Source organism: Rhagoletis pomonella, unplaced genomic scaffold, assembly GCF_013731165.1.
Source record: "Rhagoletis pomonella isolate Grant_MI unplaced genomic scaffold, Rhpom_1.0 Rhpom_scaffold_00002, whole genome shotgun sequence".
Lineage (NCBI taxonomy): Eukaryota > Metazoa > Arthropoda > Insecta > Diptera > Tephritidae > Rhagoletis > Rhagoletis pomonella.
In genome coordinates this window covers 41,573,278-41,596,307 of record NW_023458556.1, presented here as the reverse complement: position 1 = coordinate 41,596,307, position 23,030 = coordinate 41,573,278, and the positions used below count along the sequence as shown (strand labels likewise).

Genomic DNA, 23,030 nt, shown 5'->3' with positions numbered 1-23,030 from the left:
TACTTTTGTTCGTCACTGTATGTATTTAAAAGCGTTTCAATAAATGAATTTAATAAGAACAAATGGAGAAATCGGCAGTGAAAATACGACGATGAAGCAGTTCCATAACAAGGTAGTGGGTACTAATAATGTCTGGTTAAATTGCACACCAGTTGTGCAGTTGCTTTATTATATGTATGCACATTAGACTGTACCACCTTACAAGAAAACAAAAAAAGTTCACCGTACACCCCTGAATCTCAAGCATGTATCTTTACAAGGCAATTTGGAAAAAAAATTTATTTTTATCCGAACCTACGGTCCGCTTATTACATTTTCCGGAGACACCTATATTCGCCTATAATTTTTTTTAATAGTTCTACTGGAATAATCTAAATATTTTTTAGCGAAATTTGAATGATTTTTTGTGCGCTTTAATCTACTGATATTAGGGTGATACGTTAGGTTGATAAGAACTGAGAAGTGGTGAGTAAGTACTAGAACGGGATGCCCGAGGTTAATGAACTTTGCAACAAAAAAAAAAAAAACTGTCAAGAACATCGATGTATCATACGTTAAAATCCAACTGTAAATACCGAAGATATGACGAAAAATTTAAGAAGGCAACCCCCATATAAGCTGCGGCCAAAAGTCGTAACCGTACTACAAATTCTATGAAATTTCATGTATACGCTATTCTGAAATTAGGAAAGAAGATATGTGGAAAATGGTAATATTCGACGAACTGCCACGCCCACAGCTTTTGTGGGCGGAAAAGGGGAAATGTTAGCCGATTTTGGTGAAATTCAGAGAATACGCTTGTATGTTCTTTATTTTATGTACATACATATACTCACAAAATTATGTACATAGAATTACTAGTGAAACTGTCTTATGAATTTCAGTAGATGTGTAACGCTGAAAGTGTTCTTCTTGCCAAAACGAACGAATGTAGTGTAATAAAACTAGTGTGCCACCAAATGGAAAAAAAAAACTATTACATTGAGGTTGTTCACACTTGCATGGTTATCAGGTTATCTGGTTAAAAATTATTATTGTGTAGTGTATTTTAGTGCTGTAAACTGAACAACCTCATTGAGTAAAAGATGGCTATGATTTTTCAGAAACTAAAATTCTATTTTTTAATTTTTATTGGCGCACTCGAAATTCATTCTAAAATTTTTACATATATACATGAAGAAAGTAATATGTATATACATACATACATACTATGTGTATAAGGAATACTGTGTAAAATTTTCCAAGCCAATACTTTTAATTACTTTTAAATTATATGACTTTTAAGTTAAGGCGTGCGAGTAAACGTGATAGCTGACTGTCTATGGCGCTACGAGGCGTATACGTTACATACACAGCTACGGGTGTATGAGCACGAGGTCTTATTTTTACTTTTTAACCGACTTCACAAAAAGCAGGAAGGTTATCGGTGCGTCGAAATATTTTTTATTTTTTATTTCGTTATTTTTTATTTTATTTATTTTAATTTTATTTTGTATTAATTTTATTTTTTTTTGTTTTTTTATGTATGCTACCACATAACTTCTGACCACGTCAACCGATTTATATAATTTTTTTTTTAAAGGAAAGGTGTTACCTCACAGGTGGTCCCATTCTAATTTGGTTTAAATCCGATCATTGAATCATGGAGAGATTAACGATAGTCTTTAATTTTTATATGAGAATTGAAGTCGGTTTTGTTTTTTGCTTAAACATTACTTGTTTTGGTATATCTTTTCTAAGTTTCATTTAAATACAATTTCGCGATGAATCTTGTTCTTTACGCCAAACGGAAGATAAGGCATTGTCTAAGATAGGTGTGCCACCATTTTCTGCCAAAAACACGTTTTTGTCAAAAAATGTAGCAACTCATGAGATTTGCTCATATACACAAATTTAAAGCAATGCTTGACCACGAATATATAAAGAACTGTTCACCAAAATATTTTATCAACAATAGTGACAAAATTAATTTAAGTTACTTGCGACAAAATCTAAATTTTTTATACAAATATATAATTTTAAATTTTCCTATGAATCTGCGTAATCACTTCTTTTGAAATTGGGTAGTCCGTTTTTACTATTTTTGGGTCACTGTAGTCCCATTTGGCGACCCCTAAGTTTCGCAAAAAAATTTTTTTTTTCCAAATTGCCTTGTAAAAATACTTTCGATTCAAAGGTGTACGGTTAACTTTTTTTTCTGGTACGATCTAATGTACATAGTATGTATGTACATATGTACATAGGGCGCGCACGCAGGTGGAAGAGGTGCTACGTGCGCTCTGCTTTAGAAAGGCGAAACGGAAATAATGTTGAAATTTCCTATTGGAGCCAGTTGGCGCGTGATATAAATAAAACGAGACTGTTACGAATTTTAGAAGTACATGAAGTGTAGTTTGAGGTTAACTGTGAGAATGTACTCGATTTGAGTAAAGGGGAAAAAATCTAATTGAAATAATTCACCAACTATGGACAAACTGGTGTAATTCGCGGCAGAAAAGCAAAGCAAAAATTTGATGCAAAGTATTTGTAGCGATGTTATTAATTAACCGTTCAAATCCAGAAGGGGTAAATGCAAGCAAGCGAACGTACATACATACGCGAAAAATTTGTAGGTAGGTACATATCAATTACCCATTTGCAGGCAATTAAAATGATAAATTGGCGACACACAAACGCCTGAGCTTGTGCTGTTGTTGTTATTGTATTGTTTATTAATGCTGTTATTATTGTAGACATTAGCACTTACAGCTTCGCTGCTTGCAGTGTCCGCATTAGCACTACCGGGCTGCTGTTGGCGATTATGCTGAGACGCCGATTCAGGTGAACGAGCCGCCTTAGCAACATTGACGCTGCCGCCTTCAGTTGCTACCGCAGCGCCGCTACCGCTTACTCCTGCGCTCTCTTTGGGTGCATCGCTGTCGCCATCGACTTTCATGCGCTGATTCTGTAAATGAAAAAAGAAGAGAAACGGAGACGTCAAATGTATTTGCGTTAATACTCGCAGTTAGTAAGTTATTATGTAAAAGTAGAAAATATTTATAAGAAGAATATGTATTTAAAATTTAAATGGAAAATGCTACTTATACTTATGCATGCCAGCATGACCATATTTTGAACTAAAATATGTATAAGTATGCATTAAAATTTACATAGATACATATTTGTAGATAGATTTCTAGCGCGCATCATTACGCTTCCATAGCCTCATAATTCACGCTATCCACATACTTACATTAGCGCAGCAGCAGGCATACTGAGCACCGCCGCCACCATTGCTGCTGCTGTTACCCTTTTGACCACTATTGCTCGCCCCGCTACTAGTGGTGGGCGTCTTTGCTCCACCGACCGGTGTTGTTGCACTGTTGCTCGCATGCTTGCCAGTTGTTGGTGTTTGTGCTGTGGCTGCTGCTGCTGCTGCTGCCGGTGGCGCCACCAACTGTCTTCTTCGACGACGTATACGCACCGGCGAACGCGCACCGACGTAATTAGAAAAGCGTCGACGCGAATGTCGCACGATTGACACCCAGTCAATCATGATTGTTTTACGATTTCTTAACTAATATTTTTTTTATATATATTTTTTTTAATTACAGCTGTTGAAAGTTTTTTGCGCTTTAAGTTTTTTGCACTGAATTTGCCATTTCTGAAGCACTCTTTAATATCTTTCGATTTCAACTATGCATATGCATAAATTGCAATCAGTTAGGCATAAGTTACACTGAATAACGTTCCCTTTCGACCCGGATTCCACTTGGCATTAAATGACGAAAATTTTAATGACAAAGTTGTGGATTAAAAAATACATGTGCCATTACATTAAGTAAAATTGTCATTAAATTTGTTTCGACAAGGCAGTTTTTAAATGGCACAAATTTTTCGTCATTTCAATGCCTAGTGGAAATTCGGCATTACTTTTGAAACATCATTATTAGAGATGAACGATTTGCAACAAGTGGCATAAGCGATATTGAAAACACTAGTGTACGAAGTCTTTATTGGAAGCAAATCATCGATTTTTTTTTCTTTTAGAGCTAATAACTTCCACGCTTATTTAAAAAAATAAATTGAAATTTAAATCTTAGTGAAATGTAAATATTTATTAAAAAAATCTAAAATTAAACTTTTTGTTTTTTAATTTCACAAATAGCGCTGTTACACTGTCATATTTTCATAAAAATTTCAAACTTTATTAATATATTTAATTTAAATTAAGTATAATCAAAGCATATTAAACAGGTAGGATCAATAAAGCAGATAATAAGGCAGTTTTTTTCATATACAAAATTGGCGAACATACTTGGCATGTTAGAAAATGCGGAACACGTTCAACAAAAAAAAAATACCAAAAATCAACGCCATTTTTAAGTGATTTGAAAAACTCAATAATTCCTGAAGATGTCTTCAGATTGAAAGCGAAATATCGACATGAATAAATGTAAATAAATAAAACAACTCAAATCCATGTTTTATTTAATAACCGGCCTGAAGCTCAAAATTAACGAATACATTTTTAAGAAACTTCAAACTTGCACCTTATAACACTTAGTAAAATTTAAGATTTAAGTTTAAAATTTTGTGTAAAGTTTTAAAACCGGTAATCAACAAACAACAAGGTATATTTTTATAAAAAAATGTATGAAAACTGTCAGTACTGAGCTTCAAAAGCGTGCGCTATTCACAAGTCGACGGCAATGTAATTAGTGGAAGTATGAAGGTATCTGTTGACGTAACTATTGCACGTAATTTTATCTTTACACTTGTTTTCATAAGCTTATCACTAATGACAGCAGCTACCTACTAATATTCACCTACCCATATATACATACATACATATGTACCTATGCATACCTGTGTAACTATGTAACGTTTCGTGGATGTACCTAGAAAAACTGCAAAGGTTAATGATATCCGAACCACCACTCATTCAAGGTGATGTATGTATATCAAGTTAACGCGCGGAAGTAATTAACAGCATCTTAAGTCATTAAAGCTGTGAATGGGTACTTGTTTACCAGCTCTTTTGGTTTCCTCTATACTTATATACACATATGTATATGTATTTATTTCAGATCTAAACATTTTCATTACTCTAAAACAACGAGAGTTAGAAATAAACTTTGCTTCCCGCTAAATAAAAGTCTTTGCTAAACTTTTAAAGCAAATTATAACAAAAAGGCACTTAAGGCAGCAGCGCGCCAAAAAAAGCGCAATTCAAAACTAGACGATTACGTACTTTGAGTGAAAACACGCTACAAATGAATGCTGTTAACAAAAGTATGCGCCTTAAAAGTACAATAGCGTGTAACTAATGTACGCTAGTAGCAACATTGTGTTTACCACAATACGTACTCGTTGACATTTTTTACAACACTAATTCATTCGTCACCAGCAAGAAATAGAAGAAATAAAAAGAAAAAAGATGAATCATTAAAATCTGTCACAGCGCTAGGTTAACTACATACATACATACTTTTCCACACCAACACTTACTTGTCCATGCAACTCGTAATCCACAAGAAGCATGCCTCAACCACTAAGCACTAGGCTTTCGAGAAGAGGAAAAACCCCCACAACTGAGCGCACATAAAGATGCAGCACCTAAGGTATTTACGTATGGTGTATGACAGTTAACCTCCGTTGCGGGTCAAACGTCAGCATAAATCTACTGCGCTGCCAAAGAGGTGCATGAATAATGGTTAGGTGACGTTAAATTGTGTGTGAACAAAGTACTCACTGTACAATGGGATTTATGTTGTTATGTTGTATGTACATACATATGTATGTATGGACATTGTGCTTTTCTCATTTTTCGATGCAACCAGAGTGCTACGTTTTTGTTTTTGACAAAAAAAAATTTCATGCCGCGAGAAAGGATAATAACGCATTAACAGAGCTTGCTGGCCTGCTTGCTCAGTTGTATTTATATCACACACATTCTTTAAAAGTGTATTAATTCAAAATTTGTAATTTTTGACACATACACAAAAACATACATAAAAATCCGGTTGTTCATATTAGATAGTAAGTTTAATTATGCTTGGGAAATGCCTGACCTCTGAGGAGTGGTCAGGAAAGGCAGCGACCGAGAAAAAAGAGAGTAGTCTTTCTGGACAAAGATGAACCGCAGCTAACTCTCAATTATAGTGAGTATTTGACTCTTGGCTTGACAGGAACTGGGTATTCAGTAAGACAAAGTTGCAAGAAGTTCAACAAAAATGTGTGGTAAATATGTCATTTTGCTCGTGGTGCTCCAACAACCGTAATAGCCTCGGACAGCGGATTTTTTTTTAAATTTTTTTATATAATTTTTTATTTTTTATTTATTTTTTTTAATTAATTAATTAGCTAACAAATTATTGACATTTTTGAAACTGTAGACGTCAAAATCGAAGTTCGCTACGAAATGTTACTATTAGTGACTAGAGGCTTGTTACTTAATGCCGACATAAATAACACTTCCTCTTAAACTACCCAGCTCATGCAAGACTGCGTTCTTAGAACCTGGAATCGCATTTTTTAACCAGCCCACAGGAGCTCTTCGGTACCGAAAACAGCCACATGCGAAACCTTGGCACACAGGTTTTTCGCTATTAGCTTACTAACAGTTACCGTTCGTGGTGGTATCATTTGAAGCAACGATCCTAACCTAATCGATCCATGCAACAAAAGCAGACCTGACAAACTGGGAATTTTAAGCAACCCAGGAACACTCTCAGCTGATTGCTGTCACAAAATGCCTACAGCTGAGATCACCCGACTTTCACGCCATTTATTTTAGTCTATAACCAATTTTTCCCTTTAATGCTGTTCTGAGAGCAAATCACCCTAATACAATAACCAAAAGCACAACTATAGAATAGGGTTGCCAGACCTAAAATGCCGAAAGGGGTACAGATTTGATTTATTCACTTATGGAACAACAAAAGCGTTCGAAAATAAAAATTCAATATCATTTGAACAAAACAAAGTTACACTGGCGATTAAAACTGAGCACATGGTGATTTCATTTTGAATTTTTACAATGTGTTTCAAGTAAATTTTTTTGTTAGCCAAAACCATAAAATTAATTCAAACTTACAAACTCTAGAAAAATGCAACAAATTTTGGACTATTTAATCTGAATTCTGTTGTTACGCGGCTAAAAACCGCATAGATCTTTGACACTTTTTTGCTGATGTTTTTTTACCCATACAAAGTTGAATTTGAAGAAAATGCGCAAGAACTTTTGCGAAAAAAAATAAAAAAAATCAATTCCAGTTTTTATAAATTGCACTTCTTATATAAAAAAAAAGCGCTGTTTAAAATTTGCACAAATTTTACAAAAATTTCATGAGGCATGTATGTGCATATCCAAGAATTCGGATTAAGAAATTCAAAATCTTGATGGAAATTTGTTGCATTTTTCTAAGATTTGTTTTAAGTTTGCAAGTCTGATTAATGTATGTATATAGTTTTGTTTAAAGCATGAAAAGTATTTTTTTAAAAAATAACAAAAACAAATAACTTGAAAATCGTTGTAGATATTTGAAAAAGTCACCATTCACTCAGTTTTGATCAGCAGTGTGTGTACATACATATTTAGCCTTAAATATGGCATACGAATATTTTTAAATAAAAATTATACTTTTCGTTCAACTTTGATTCAACTAATCGTCTGTAAAAGTTGAACAAGACAAACACGCTTCAAGCGAAAAGTGAGCGATTTCGGGAAAAAATAGGGGACCTACGCAACCTTCCGTAACAAGGGGGGACAAACCGTCAAAATGGAGTATGTCCCACCCAATGGGATACGTCTGGAAACCCTACTACAGAATAATAAAAAACCCGAAAGAAGAAGGGTTTCTTTACTTATATGCATGAATATGTATAGAAATGAACGCTGACTTTGAGTTAATGCAGTTTGGGAAAACGTGCGCGATATGCACCCAGCGAGAAAATGGGGAATGCATTACCTTTTTCAACCACGAAAAGATTAACGAATACGATTTAACGAAAAGTAACATCGCAATGTAAGCGAGTGGGTAATGTATAGACGAAGATTTGAAGCCATATCATTATCATAATATCACTGTGGGTAATTTGAACCATTTTTGTGGCAAAAATTATTTATGACCAAATAAGTAGGATACTCAAAGAAACTTTTTTTTATTGATTGGCATATGATTATCCACATTTCTGCAAAAAAAATCCCGTGGGGTCTAAAGGGGTCACTTTTTAATTTGCGGTTATATTGAAAAAGTTTGAATGCAGTTTTTTTCTAAATATTTATATTAAAGAATAAAAATTCCACTTAGTTATAAAAGAAATATATATAGTGCATATTTTTGAAAAAATATTGCCAAATTATATCAATTTCAATTGAAAATCTGAAAGTAATGAATTTCCAAATTTTTCTGTTGAAAAGTTAAAAGGAGCAGCTTTTGCAGCAACAAAATTGTAAAAAGCTCCTTGTTTGTTGTTGTTAAAAGCTTTTTCATATTTCAGTTTTAAGAAATAAAAATTAATTAATGGTTATGTCATAATTTTTGTACGCATTTTTCTCTAAAAAAATAAAAAAAACAGTTAAAGATTTTAAAATCACCTACATTTTTCTGAATTTTCAATATTTATGTAAATTTTTTCGATAAAAATTTATTCAACCATGGCTGTTCGAAAAAACTAGTAAAAACAACATAAAAACGATTCCCATATTTCACTTACATTCAACGACTTTGGCCACCTGCTAAGCAGTTATACTTCGTTTTTTATAACTTTGACTTTTTCTTTTATTAAATACCAAGGGCAGTAAATTTATTTTTGTGAGTACGAAAAACGACTTTTTGCCACAAAATCTGATCAAAATACCTATAGTGCAATCGAAGGGATGATGTGTAGTTTAAGAGCTACAAACAAATCAAAAAGTCGATGCATTCCAGTATACTGGGCTATACATGACCATTTCCGACTGGGTACTTACTACGTATGTATTTATGTGTATACGGGCTTACATCTTTGCACAATTATATTCGGCTTAAGAGCGCTTGTTACAGGCGAACTCGAGCGCCTTGTTACGTGCATTCGCCTCTTCCTTAGAAATTAATTCATGCAGTGACTGTCCTGCATTTAATAACTTTAATGCAAAGTAAATGCCTCCAATGGTATTTCTCAATTTTTTCCATAATTTTTGTAACAGGTTTAAACTGAGTTTGTGCTGCCTTAGGCATTCTCTAAGCCTAGCGAGTATGTATGTATGTTTATACAATATGAATTGTCGTTTCTATGCTTATGACCCATGATAGGTTAATAAGTCCACATAAGCAATTTTAATTTTAGTCGCAATTTGCGTTAAAAATTCACAATTTCAACAAGCACAGAAACATACATACATACATAGCTACTGCATGAGCTATAGTTACCGACAGTCTGCTAATGACATCGCAAGCTTTCAGTATGTATGTATTTGTTTTGTTATTTTTTAGTTTTGCTATTGCGTGGGTTTGACAATTCTTTAGGGATTTTCTTTTGTAGCACACTTCTTTAAAAAATTGTCATTGTTTTGCTGTGATCTATTCATTTGTGTTTTTGACAGCGGAAAACCGAAATTATAAAATGGATGATTTTTTCCAACGGCGCTCATGAGATAAAGTCTTTTGTTTTAGGCAGACTGCTCAAAGGGCGGGAAATAAATAACGTTAGCTTGTATGCGCTTCATTGTTTGTACTGTAACAACATTTTTATACTATTTACATCCAGTAGTCATTAACATAGGCTTTGAAATATGAAGCACTTAGCGTTTTACTTTAATTAAAGCTTTGCTAGAAATTTACAAACTGCTTATTACACAATTCTCTAAGTCGAAATATTTTTTCTTAATCCGAAATAGCGAGTTCTGGAAGAACTTATCATTGCTTTACTGGTTTAATTATACTTATAGATTACGCTGTGTGACAACATTAAGACGCACGCCACAGATCGGAGGAGAAGCTCGGCCCAACACTAAAATATGTGTAAGCGCCAGTCTACTATCATTATTATATTAGACTCCAGATTAAATTGTAATGTGGCCAAAATTAACTAGGAATCAACCAAAGTTTTTGCAATTATTTAATCAATTACATAAACGCCTTTCGGGTAGTGTGCGTAGAGAACTTTAGGTATTTAAGGTCATTCAGTGGAGACCTATTTACGCTTTTCGAAAATGGGACTACATCTTGTTCGGGTATGGAAGGGGTTTCACATTCTCATAATCACCGTTTTTTTTAATCATTTAGTTTTCTATCGGAAGTATTTTCTTAGTGTATTTTAAACTTGCAACGGGTAGTGGTGGTATAAGATCAATGTTGGGCACTCCTAAGATCACCGGAAGGCATCTGAACCTCTTACAAACTTTCCAGACATAGAATTTGAAGACGAATCGGAAAGAGCCTGCGCATCCTTTTGAACAAGGCGGGAGCACCGCTTACAGCTTGCAAATAGTGGCCAAACCAGAGCCCTTCATATTTTGAAACGCTTCCAATGCATGCTGGTTGTTTTGGTCATCACTAGCCACTACTTTGTAGGGCTACGAGCCAGCAAGATGTGATGACTACTGCCACATCTATGGGCACAAAGAGAAAATTGAGAACGTCGAACACTTCATCCGCCATTGCCCAGGCTTAGTTAAACTGAGAGCCAAAAATTGTCAGAGTTAAAATTGACGAAGGTCTGCTATTCACAATGCTCCGTAAACTTTTTCGAGATTTTCGGCTTTTACTTTTCGAAACTTTTTAGATTTTTTCGCAATCTTTTCGGAACTTTCCCGACAATCCGTTTTTTGTTTTTTTTTTTGGATTTTTTCGAGACTTAAAGATTTTCTCGACTTTTCGGGACACTCCGTGGTTTGGGGTTTTTTTCGGGTCTCCTTTTGAGACTTTTTCAAGATTTTCTCAATTGTTTTTTTTTCGGGTTTGTTTACAATATTTTTGAGATACTTTGTGTTTTAATTTGAGTGTTTTTTTTTTGGGAAAGTTGTTGGGGACTTTTCGCGACACTCCATGTTTTGTTTTTCTAAATTTTTCGGAAGTATTTTTTTGAGACTTTTCAATATTTTCGCGTGATTTTCCCGGGGCCGTTTAGGTGTTTTTGGCACTTTTCTGGGCTTTTCGGGGCACCGTGCTTTTTTTTAAATATTTTTTGTATTTTTTGAGACTTAAACATTTTTGCGGAAAGCTTTAGAATTTTTTCGGGACTTTTCGTGATTTTGAGTACTTTACTTTTCGGGATTTTTTCGGAATTTATTTGGAAGCTTTCGGATTTTTTCAAATTTTTTGGGATATTTCTTAGTTTATTTTCAATATTTTCTCGGGATCGTTTAAAGATTTTCGAGATTTTTCGTGTCTTACTTTTCGGGATTTTTTCAGGACTTTTCGAGACACTCCGTGATTTGTTTTTCAGGATTTTGTGAACCTTGAAGACTTTCTCGGGATTTTTGCTGGATCGCTCAGAACTTTTCTGAATTTTTTCGGAAATTTTGTGGCTTTTTTCGAGATTTTGGGGGACATTCCGTATTTTATTTTTCGGATTTTTTTGAGGCTTTTTTTCGAAACTTTTTAATTTTTCTCTAGCCATCGTGCTTTTTCGAAATATTTTTTTTTATTGTTTGGAGACTTAAAAATTTTCAACGTTTGTGTTCAACATGTATTATTTAAACAATTATTTAATATACAATTCTGATTTAAATCTTAACTTTGCTTTTTCAGAATGCCTAAAAAATTTTAATAAAAAATTACCAGTTACATATTTTCTGCTCAAAAATAGCAGGCACATTTTGTCTTTTATTTTTGGCTTAGACAGGAACAGCAAAAAGTAGCCGGTATGCGCAAAATAATAAAAGGCAAAAGTTAACTTAAATTGTTGGCTTTATATTTTAAAATGCATACTCGGTACGGGCTGTGATTTAAATAAACAATCGCACAATAAATACATGTCTCCCATTTCTTACTGTGTGCTAGACTTTACGTTTTTCTTAAACGCATTATACTCGTAGTTAGTTAAACTTTGGCTATTTATGGTCACCCTCTGCATTAAAAATTTCCTTTATGTTTTGTGAATGACCTGATGAAACCTATGGTTTTACACTCAAATAAGTATGGATATAGAAATAAAGGTACATATGTATGTATGTATATATTTAGCTAATGTATATGTGTGTGTGTTTTCCTCACTAAAAGTCAAACACAATTCATCAACATCAAATTATTTAGCTATACAGTAATTGATTTATCTATTTATAGAGATTGTGATCTTTTGTGATGCTTTTATTTCTTTTATATGTAGGTATGTATGCATGTATGTGTATTTATTCATTTTATTTTATTATTATTTTTGTTTTAAAGACTATAGTAATTTTCATTTCAGAGCACCTTTCAACAAGCTGTGAACCATTTAAATTTTTGCTGTTTTTGCATGTTACACATTGGAATTAAGCGCACACACACACCGAACTATAGAACGCAAATCACAACCAGTTGGCTGCATACTTCTCCGCCTTTTAAATACTCATTTAGCTGTACACATACAGTTCGCAAGTGCTTGTTTCCCGCGCGTCGATACACAAACTTTTGTTGAATTTTTAGCAAAAAACACCGAACTAAAGAAAATCCACTATACACACACACTACTAGGAGTACCCAAATTAATCATGTAGAAGTATTCACGCAAAGCACCAAAAAAAAAAAGAGAAAAAATCTCTAACAAATGTTCGACGCAGTGATTTGGAATTTTTGTTTTTTTTTTTACTATTTCCCTCAATATTACTCATACGCACACGCCACCCAAAGCTCGGCGAATAATATGGAAATTGCCAAAATCGCGTTACTATCCGCGCTGCAAGAACGCACAACAGTTCGACATTTGTGCTTCTCTGCTATCACCGACGACTGACAACGTTGGAGAAGCACTACGACGCTTTAACCTGTCCGCTTTGGCCTAACTAGCTGCTGCTGCTGCTGCTTGCTGGTTCGTTCGCCTTGCTGGCTACCTCTACCTATCCCAGGCTTGCTTGCTTGCTGGCTGACTGAGTGTGTGTTGGCGGGGCGCTCATCATTTTGCTGCCGACTTCGCAGCGCAGTAAATTTACCGTTTTAGTACGCATGTCCCGCACAGCGCGTCATCCGGCGCCTGCCCCCGAAGCCAGCAACACCGCCGTTCGACGCATTCGTTTGGTACTTTGCTATCTGCACACCCTGTATGTATAGCTGCATAGCTTTCACTTTTTTTACTTAGTTTTGTTTTGTGTTTTTTGTTTTTGATTTCTGTTGGTTTTTGTTGTCTTTCAATAGAACAATACACAATGGAATGTATTGAATACTTTTAGCATTCGATGTGTTATTTTTACGACTTGTTATCTTTGTTTGCGCCTTTTTTTTCTACATAGTTCTTCTATTTCTACCACTTCCCGTGCTGTCATTTCATCCTTGCATATTTTTAGTGAATACTTATTCTATTATTTTATCCAAACTTTTCTTTGCCTTTCATAAAACTTTTTTTAACGTTCGCATTTCTCAAAGACTTTTATGTATGTGAATGTGAACTGAGAAAGGATATTTAAACTTTGTCACAGGATGTCAAGAAAATGGGAATAAAATGAGTGCTCGTCAAATGTCAAACTATTGTTGTTGTTGTACGCGTACATACATACACTTAGGTACATAAATAGTACATATATGTATAGGTATGTACGTGACTGCTCCTTTTGCAATGTGCCGTTTACGAATCAAATAAGTAATGAAATAAACCAGACGAACACAAACATACTGACTGACAGACACGAGCACATGACAATGATGCACAAGCAATCAAACAAAAAATTCGCCCTGCACACCTGAGTTTAAAGTATTTTTGCAAGCAGTTTCGAATTTTTTTTTTTGGCTTTCTACATTTTTCGGTGACACTCGGTTGTAAATTTTTGACGTAGAATATTGACGTAGAATACGTCTTACGTTTCGATATGGGGGCTATGCTGAAATTTTGTAGTTGTAATTTTTAGAGCTTCACGAAACTAATGAAGCGATTTCAAAAAAAAGTGTGGCGTTTCAAAGATAAAATTCCAAACCTATCGAAAGATTCATTTTTGTAAGTAACCAATTCGGTTTCTGTCGTAAAAAGAACGGTAAACATTGGCGTATTTTGGGGTCAATTTTGAGCCTTTAAAGTGCTCCAGCAACTTATGATTTGCAGATATAACTTTCATTTTCGGGATATAGATTCTTTGGAGCAATAGAAATATTATCGTGTACAGATTTTATACAAATTCAACCAATGTTGAGCATTTTAAGGCAACAAATTGTTTAAAAAATTTGCAAATTTTTTCGATTACCAAAATTCTCGAAAACCGCTCAAATGATTTTGTTTTTGTTTTCTTTAATCAAAAATTCAAGAGTTTTCCTTTCGTTTGGTATATGGGAAGTATTGGTTGATATCTTCTCAGTATGTTTATTTGATTCAAATATATGGGCTTAAATGATTTCCCATACAAAATCACTTCGTCATCGTTTTGCAAACACGTGCGTGGTAAGAGAAGGCGACGAAGGGTATGTGTGTGTAGGTATTTCGGCTTTTGAGTAACAGATGGCGCAATATTTATAAAAGGCAACGGTGAAGCGGAATATGTATATGAAAAATATGATAAACATAAAAATAAAAACAAAGAAAAAGATGAGGATGAGGATGCCGATAAAAGTATAGATGAAGATAGAGGAAGAAAGATTAAAATAAAGGTAGCTTTAGAGGAAAGGATATAGATGGAGGCACAGAGACTCAATCTGGGAACTATTTCGGGATTTTAGAGATTTTCGGGATTCTCGCGACTTATCGATATAAAATTCGATATTTTGTCGGTTTTGTGATCGATATTTTTATCGATTTTGTTATCGAAATTTGTATCGATATTGTTATTGATTTTGCTATCGATATTTTTGAAACTTATCGATAAAATGATCGATATTTTTATCGATGTTTTATTGATTTTGTTATCGATATTTTTATTGATTTTATCGATTTTGTTATCAATTTTTCTATCGATTTTGTTATCTATACATTTATCGATTTTGTTGTCAATATATTTATCGATTTTGTCATCAATATTTTTATCGATTTTGCTATCGATATTATTATCGATTTTGATAACGATATTTTCATCGTTTTTTTACCAATGTTTTTATCGATTTTGCTATTGCTATTATTATCGCTTTTGTTATCGATATTTTTTTCATAGTGTGTGCTTTCGTTTTTGACGGATATGCTCTTAACCATACCACGTATTCTACGTTTAAATTTAGCGGCTGTATCGGAGATACACGACGAAGCCGCTGGACTGTTCCTTTTTTTAATAGTTCTACTAGAATAATCACAATATCACCTTAGCAAAAGCTTAATGATATTTGCCGAATTTTAAGTTAATGGCATTAGGGTGGTACGTCAGGGCGATAAGAACTGAGTTCAGGTACGTAAGTACTAGAACAGGGTACTTGAGGTCAATGAACTTTGGAATACCAAAATACAAGAACATCGATGCGTTATACTTTGAGGTCCGACTGTAAATGCTGAAGATATGAGGAAAAACTTAAAAACGGCGACTCCTACGTTCGGCAAAAAAAAATAAATTTTACTTTAGACTCACGTGTGTAAAGCGAACTTTTTTTCTGGTACAGTCTAGTGGACACACAGCTTAATTTACTTATAAATAATGTAATATGTAAAGATATATAAGTATAATTGTATTCCCCTCCTTGATGGAATGATTGACTAAATAGCGCAGAAGCACCTGGTAGCATTACTTTAGGCACAGCATGCGAAAATTCGCACAGCCCGCTGTGAGACCTGACATCCATACGCACTAACTAGCAAAGAAAATCTACAGTATTACCTGGATATAGGTACTGGGTTAGAGTGGCTGCCACCGTGCAAGAGCCCGCCAAATATTTTATTCCGGATATTTCCCCTCTTTTTGCCAGCTCATCTGCTTTGCAGTTACCAGGAATGTCTCTGCGCCGAGGAACTCGTACAATAGTCAAGGAGCCTTTAGATGCTAGCAGGTTGATATTCCTTCTGCATTCTTTGGCTACATTGGACGTTTAGCTCTGCTTGCGTGTCCGAATTGGACGTCTCTCCACGGCTGGGTCGCATTTAACCTGGCAGCACTACATACATAGTAATAGATTGGCGCTTACATAATGTGTTAGTGTCGACTCCGAACGGCGACTGTATTTTTATGAGAAGCTGTTTATCATGGCAGAAATACATACTCCCAGAGGTTTGCCATTGCTTGACGAGGGGCAACCGCTGTTAAAAAAAAACCTTTCTAACCGACTTCCAAAAAAGGAATCGGTTATCAGTTCGTCGGAATATGTTTTTATTTTTATTTTTTTATTTTTATTTTTTATTTTTATTTTTATGTATGTTACCACATAACTTTGGACCACGTCAACCGATTTCGATAATTCTTTTTGCAAAGGCAGTGTCTTAGAGGTGGTCCCATACTAATCTGGTTAAGATCCGATCAGTGGATCATGAGATATATATATATATATATATTTTTTTTTATATGGGAGTTGAAGTCGGTTTTTTTTTTGCTAAAAATTACTTGTTTTATATATTTTTTTGCGATGTTGCTTTGACCAGGGCTTAAACCCAGGCAGCACTAAACCGGAAATTTGCCATAGCTTCTAATTTTAATATCCAAAGGTTGTTTAGAGTCGCTATTGACAAAACTATTTTCAAAAATGCAAAATGGCGAATCCCATATGGATTTTAGAAAAATTGTCAGATTTTTATGAAATTTATTATCCAAAGGTTCTTTGAGTCGCTGATTACGAAACTGAAATCAGTTTCTAAAAATTCAAAATAGCGGATGGATTTAAAAAAAATAAAGATTTTTATGAAATTTCATATCCAAATGTAATCTGAGTCGCTAAAGACAATACGGAAATCAGTTTTCAAAAATTCAAAATGGTGGATTAATAAAAAAACAGATTTTTATGAAATTCAATACCCGAAGGTTCTTTGAGTCGCTGATTACAATACTGAAATCAGCTTTCAAAACATCAAAATGACGGAGTCAGTTATACAACAAGCTTTTCAGCGCGGAGGGTAAAAAGAGAGAGAGAGAGAGCACTTTTATTTTAAAGTCGAGCATTCAATGTTTTGCGCCATAGATCTCAAACATATTCAAATTTATTTTTTAGTAGTCGGCTGTCAAGAGCAAGGTGTCATGAACTTTAAATTTCGGGTAATACCCATAACGACATGATACTACAAGCTAATCAAGGATGCTTACAATCTTTTCCGCCGCTAAACTGCTAAATTGAGACACATATAACAAAGCAAATGAGCCATCTTTATTTATCTGCTTACTTTATCCCGATGAAGCAATGTATATATGTACATATGCACATACATACATACATATTTCACAGATACACACGCCTTCACTTTCGCCCTGACACGATTATCACCACCTGTGTGCTAACTGTCCTTATTTTGTTATTGTAGTTGTAGTTTTTTTTCTACTGCGCAACTCGTAACGGGATTTTGGAGCACTCTGTGCCAGGGTTGTTGCGAATATTCGCATCCGCATTCGCAACCGCGGAGCTTCCGAATTACAAAACAACAACAATAACAAAACTGGTAAAATGTCATATTTATCAACTTTGATAAAAATGTCTTTAAACATATTATTTTTAAAGCTATCAATGGGCAGTCATACAAGTTCCATTTCTACTTGACCTTTGACGTACGCCAAGGAGAACATAGTCCTTTTAGCAATATATATTTTTTTCTGTGCTTTCAATACCTGCATTGGTTTCTTTTTTATTATGATTTTTTTGGACCAATCTTAAAAGAAACTACTAGAGACAAAAGAAGAAAGTGTGCACTGTAATTCTTAACCAAAATTTCGTGATTTGCTTTTGATTTTACATACATTCGTTTCAATAATTTCAAACGGGGCTCTTTGGGGAATTTATTTTTAGCAAAAATTTTAAAAACAGTAATTTTGTTTACTTGTCGGGAATATCATTTTCGTAGGGATACACATTGGATTCTTCGCTAAAAAATTCTGTGGTATAACTGTCCCTTTGCTATTTAAAGTCAAAGAGTAAGCTCCTTCAATAGGGATTTTCATCAGAAATGATCAACGTCTGGCTATAAAGAGAATCGATGCTGAAATAATTAAAAAGCTATAGGTGTGACCTATAATTAGATAAGAATTACGTAACTATCTCAGATTCAAATACTTATACAAAAAACGGGGTGCTTTGTTTTTTAAATAACAATATTCTGATCCGATTTGGCTGGCAGCCACGACTTTGAAAACAGAATTTTGTTCGAAATTTTCATTCCTGGAAAGTAATAATATATTTTCCATATCCACCTATTTAGCTCGCTATAAGCACAAATTTACAAAGCAGTCGCAGAAGAAAGTATTAGAAATGAATTACAAAAACTAAAATCGAAAAATGCTAATGAAGTTACAGATTCCCCGATTTCTGCAACAGCCAAAGGAATGAGAATGAAAAATTATTTTTAAAAAGGTTTAGAAAAACCTAACACATCTGGTTTGGCTTGTAAGCGCTGTTTAAACAACGATCTCGCCATTATGCTAGATTCTAATTGTTTTTTAAAAATACTTGACATCCGCATTCGCATTCGCATCCGCGGATGTTAGCTGTTAGATATTCGCATCCGCGGATGTCTAAAATTCCACATTCGCATCCGCGGATGTCTAAAATTACACATTCGCAACATCCCTACTCTGTACCAATAAGTTACGTATACAACACGTGCAACCATAACGTGTGGGAGCGTGGCGAGAAGTTTGTATGTATACGGCAGAGTAAAGGGATTCTCTTTGCAGGCGGTTTTAAAATGTGATAAGCTGAGCGAAGTGTGTACATGTGTGTGTGTGTTTGTGTTTGAAAGTTGAATATGCGTGGAATGGTGTTGGCAGAGAATTTCTTGACAGAGAACTCGTGCGGAATGGTTGGGGTTAATGGGCACTCGACCTTTGTGTACAAAAATTTAAAAAGTTTAAAATGTTAAGATTTTGTTGCTTGTGAATTTCAGGAAAGTAAAGCTCTTTGTGAAAAAATTGTTTTATGATATGTTCATACATACTTATAAGAACATAGGAAAATCAAAGTTTTCGACTCTACGTAGTTTTTAATTTTTGTCAGACGTACATAATTACATATACTACTAATTTCATACAGGTGCTTAATCGAGCAATTGGCTAAGCTTTCTCGATTTAAGGCGCTACATGAGTTCGATTTATAATACAAAATTTCAATTCCTAATTGCTTAATGGTGTGTTTGTTCACAAATTCATTAAAAATTTGCTGTTTGTTTCTGATGTTATCTTATAGCTCATAGCCTACTAGGGATTGAAAATTTATTTTTCGAACTGTACCTAATTTGCGGAAAAATTATACCTAAATTTTCATAAAACGTAAATACATATGTATTTTTACATGTAGATATTTAAAAAAAAGGAGCATAACCACTCCCGTCGACACCATTTCAACTTTTGGAATATAAAAAATAATGTTGCTATATAAAACGACCGTGAAAGGAATCTCTTCGAGCAGTTCTAAACAAAGCCGTATTATAGAAAAGATGAGTGACTTTACTCCGAGGTATTTACCATGACGTTTTAAAACGAAATATTCGCTGTCTGTCTGAGCCGTCACGGCGCCATATGATTTTAAATCATTTTACATTAGGTCGCGGTTTTTCCACCGGAATTATGAAATTATGTTTACGTGAGCTGGACCGACTTGAAAATACCACCAAAAATCGAGTTTAAAAAAAAATTAGTTTTCGAAAATGTTTTCGTTCAAAAAATCACCTTACATAGTAGATGAATTTAAGATTAAAAAGTCTGCTTAAAATGCTTGAACATTTTATCAACGGAATAAATATAATGAGATTTTTGAAGGTATTTGCAAATCGCTCCAACTCACGTAATTCTAAATATTTTTCCGAATTGTTTTTTAGCGAAAATCTTAAAATATAATACAGTTTTTAATTCCAAAGTAACAATACCTATCTTTTATTTTTATATTCAATTTTATTTATTTTTTTTTTATGCACTTTAATGTGCATACATAAAGCATTTCCTGAAAAATTATTTGGCTACGTTACAAATATACCTAAAATGGTGTGCTTGTACCGAATGTACTTTTAAATTGAAAAGGGTACTACTTTTCCATCGCTGTAGTCCATCACCAATCGAACAGCGGACTGAACACCGTAAAATGACGGCCCGATTAAAAAGTTAGACTCAATTACATTTCTCACTTAAGATACCTTTAGACTACTTTTATTATAATGGCGCTTAGATCGAGCGTGAATTTAACACGAAATGAATGTGAATGTACTTCGTAGGCAAAATAAATACTTTTTATTTTCGACTATTAAAAATGAATAGCAAAATACTGACTTCAAAGTGCCCTCGACAAAGGCAGAAATGAGCCCTTTAAGCCATTAAACTATGAAGAGACTATATCGGTAGCAGACATCGCAAGGCCCTGTGGATCATGGTTTTGCGCGTTACGCTGAGAGTATCGCTGCTGTGTATGTAAGCGTGACGTTGACATGACTCAGTGATTTTAGTGATGCGTGAAATTTCCAAACAATTTTTGACTACAGTACTTTGGAACGGCCGCCGTGGTGAGTGGTTAGAGGTTTGCGCTACCCCCGATCATCCCTTGTCAAGTTTGGTTTGCAGACAAACCGGTTTCAGCGTTGTGCCATCTTCAGTGTAATTTTTCGCCTTAAAAAATTATCACCATTAAAAAATATTTTATACAGTTTTTTATGTTTTTATCTATTTTTGATCACTCACACACCAAAACCCCCCCCCCCCCCCCCCCGCTCACCCTCCCTTCTAAAAGGAAAAAACATAAAAATACAATTCCTAAACTTTGTGCAAAACTTCGTAAAATTCAGCAAATTTTCATGAAAATTTTAAACTTTTTAATCCGATTTTTTAGAATTTTTTTGAGTATGCAGATTTGTAGCGCAATCAATTTTATTATAATAAAATACAAGTTTTAAGTAGCTAGGAATTAGTTTTTGGCATTTTTTTCATGCAGTCTCATCTATACAAAATTTTTTTTTTTGAAAATACTTTGTATGGAAAAAATGCCAAACACCTTCAACAAAAAAAATTCTCAAAAATCAATGCGATTTTTGACTAACTCCGCACTTGCATTTTTTTAATAAAATTTAATGGGCTGAAAAACTGCATACTCAAAAAAAAAGTTGAAAATTTGTATGAAATTTAGGTGAATTTTAGCGAGTTTTTTGACTTTCGAAATTATGCTTTTATATTTTTTGTTATAGAATGAATCATATTTTTATAAAAAATTGGCGGAAAACCTTACAATAAAAATTGTTGCATATATTGTCAAAAAGCAGCTGTGCCAATACTATTTGCCAGCAGTGTATATAAATAAAATTTAAGTTTTTCGATTAAAATCTTCAAAAATATATTTTTTTCATAAAAAGATTTTAAATTGTTTCCGATTTTTGAGAATTCAATATTCACTTGACCGATTTTTCACGAAAAATTTCTGGCAAGGCTAGTCACTCGACGTTTTTGTGTAACAAAATAAAAAATATTGAAAATAGCAGCAACATTCCAGCAGAAATATTGAGGTGGAAAAGTTATAAGCTACACGGCGCAGCATTGGCACAATTCGCAAATGTTTACCCGCATAAAGCAGACACATTTCATTGTGACTGCTACAGCACAGCTTCAAAATCCATGCACACGACCACAAGTCTACCTCAGTGTTGGGAAATGAAATTGTTCCTTCAGTACGAAATCTACAAAAAACCTGTACTTTTCGACTGAAATTGTATCGACTTTATAATTTTCTCTTATATTTTCTTAGTACATGCATACATAAATTCCCTTCAAGACCAATGATTTGATGGTATTCATGGGAAAATTTATGTATGTAGGTATATTTAACATATGTATTTTACACTTTTAACATAAATTTGTATGCACATATTTTAAGGTACACTTCTTAACAAACAAGTTTTTAACCGACTTCCAAAAACGGAGGAGGTTATCAGTTCGTCGGAATATTTTTTTTTTTATGTATGTTACCGCATAACTTTGGACCACGTCAACCGATTTCGATAATTCTTTTTGCATCGGAAAGGTAGTGCCTCATACTAATCTGGTTAAGATCCGATAAGTGGATAAGTTTATATGAGAATTGAAGTCGGTTTTTTTTTGCTAAAAATCACTTGTTTTAAGTTATTATGAATGGATAAAAGAGACATCTTCTTTGAACTCAGCACTAAAACTTGACATTTTAATAGTATTTCACGTGCTTATCAAAACTTACGACAAGCACATATTGACAAGATTAATTATTTGTTTATAAAAATGCAGTTTATACTTAAACAAAACTGTATAAATACAAGGTTCAAACTTTGTGCAACATTAAAAAAAATCTTATAAATTTCGAGCTTTTTAATTAGATTTCCTAGAAATACGTATTTTTAGTATGCTTTAAAATAGCTGCGACTTATCGTTGATTTTTAATATATATATATTTTTTTGATGAAGGTGTTGCTCATTTTCTTCATTGAAAAAAAAATCGTCGAACATACTTAGATAGCATGGTAGAAAATGACCGATATTGTCGAAAAATGCCACACATCAACGGTAAATTACAGCTATTTTAAACTTGCGCTTTATTATACGAAAATTGAATGAGCCAAAAAACTTCAAAATATTTAAAAAAATGAAATAGAGAGGTCGAAATTTTTACGAATGTTTGCCGATTTTTTTAATGTTATTTAAAGATTTAAACTTATTTTCATACAGTTCTTGTTAAGAAATAAACTGTAATTTTATAAACAAATAATAAAATAAATAATAATCAAATCTAGTCAATATGTGAGTGTCGTAAAGTTATGATATTTAAGAACATCTCTTTCTTAATTAACGATGACACTGTTTCTATATTAAGCGGATTTCGACATTTTGTTTT

General features: G+C 33.8%; 1 protein-coding gene across 1 annotated transcript in view; it reads right to left on the bottom strand.

The window, feature by feature from the left end:
* LOC118733626 (disks large 1 tumor suppressor protein) overlaps positions 1-23,030 on the bottom strand; it is a gene marked incomplete in the record, with an annotated part of 154,815 nt that overhangs the window by 93,030 nt on the left and 38,755 nt on the right. The window contains 1 exon segment of the mRNA XM_036463119.1: positions 2,747-2,944. Coding sequence (XP_036319012.1) covers positions 2,747-2,944 — 198 coding nt within the window.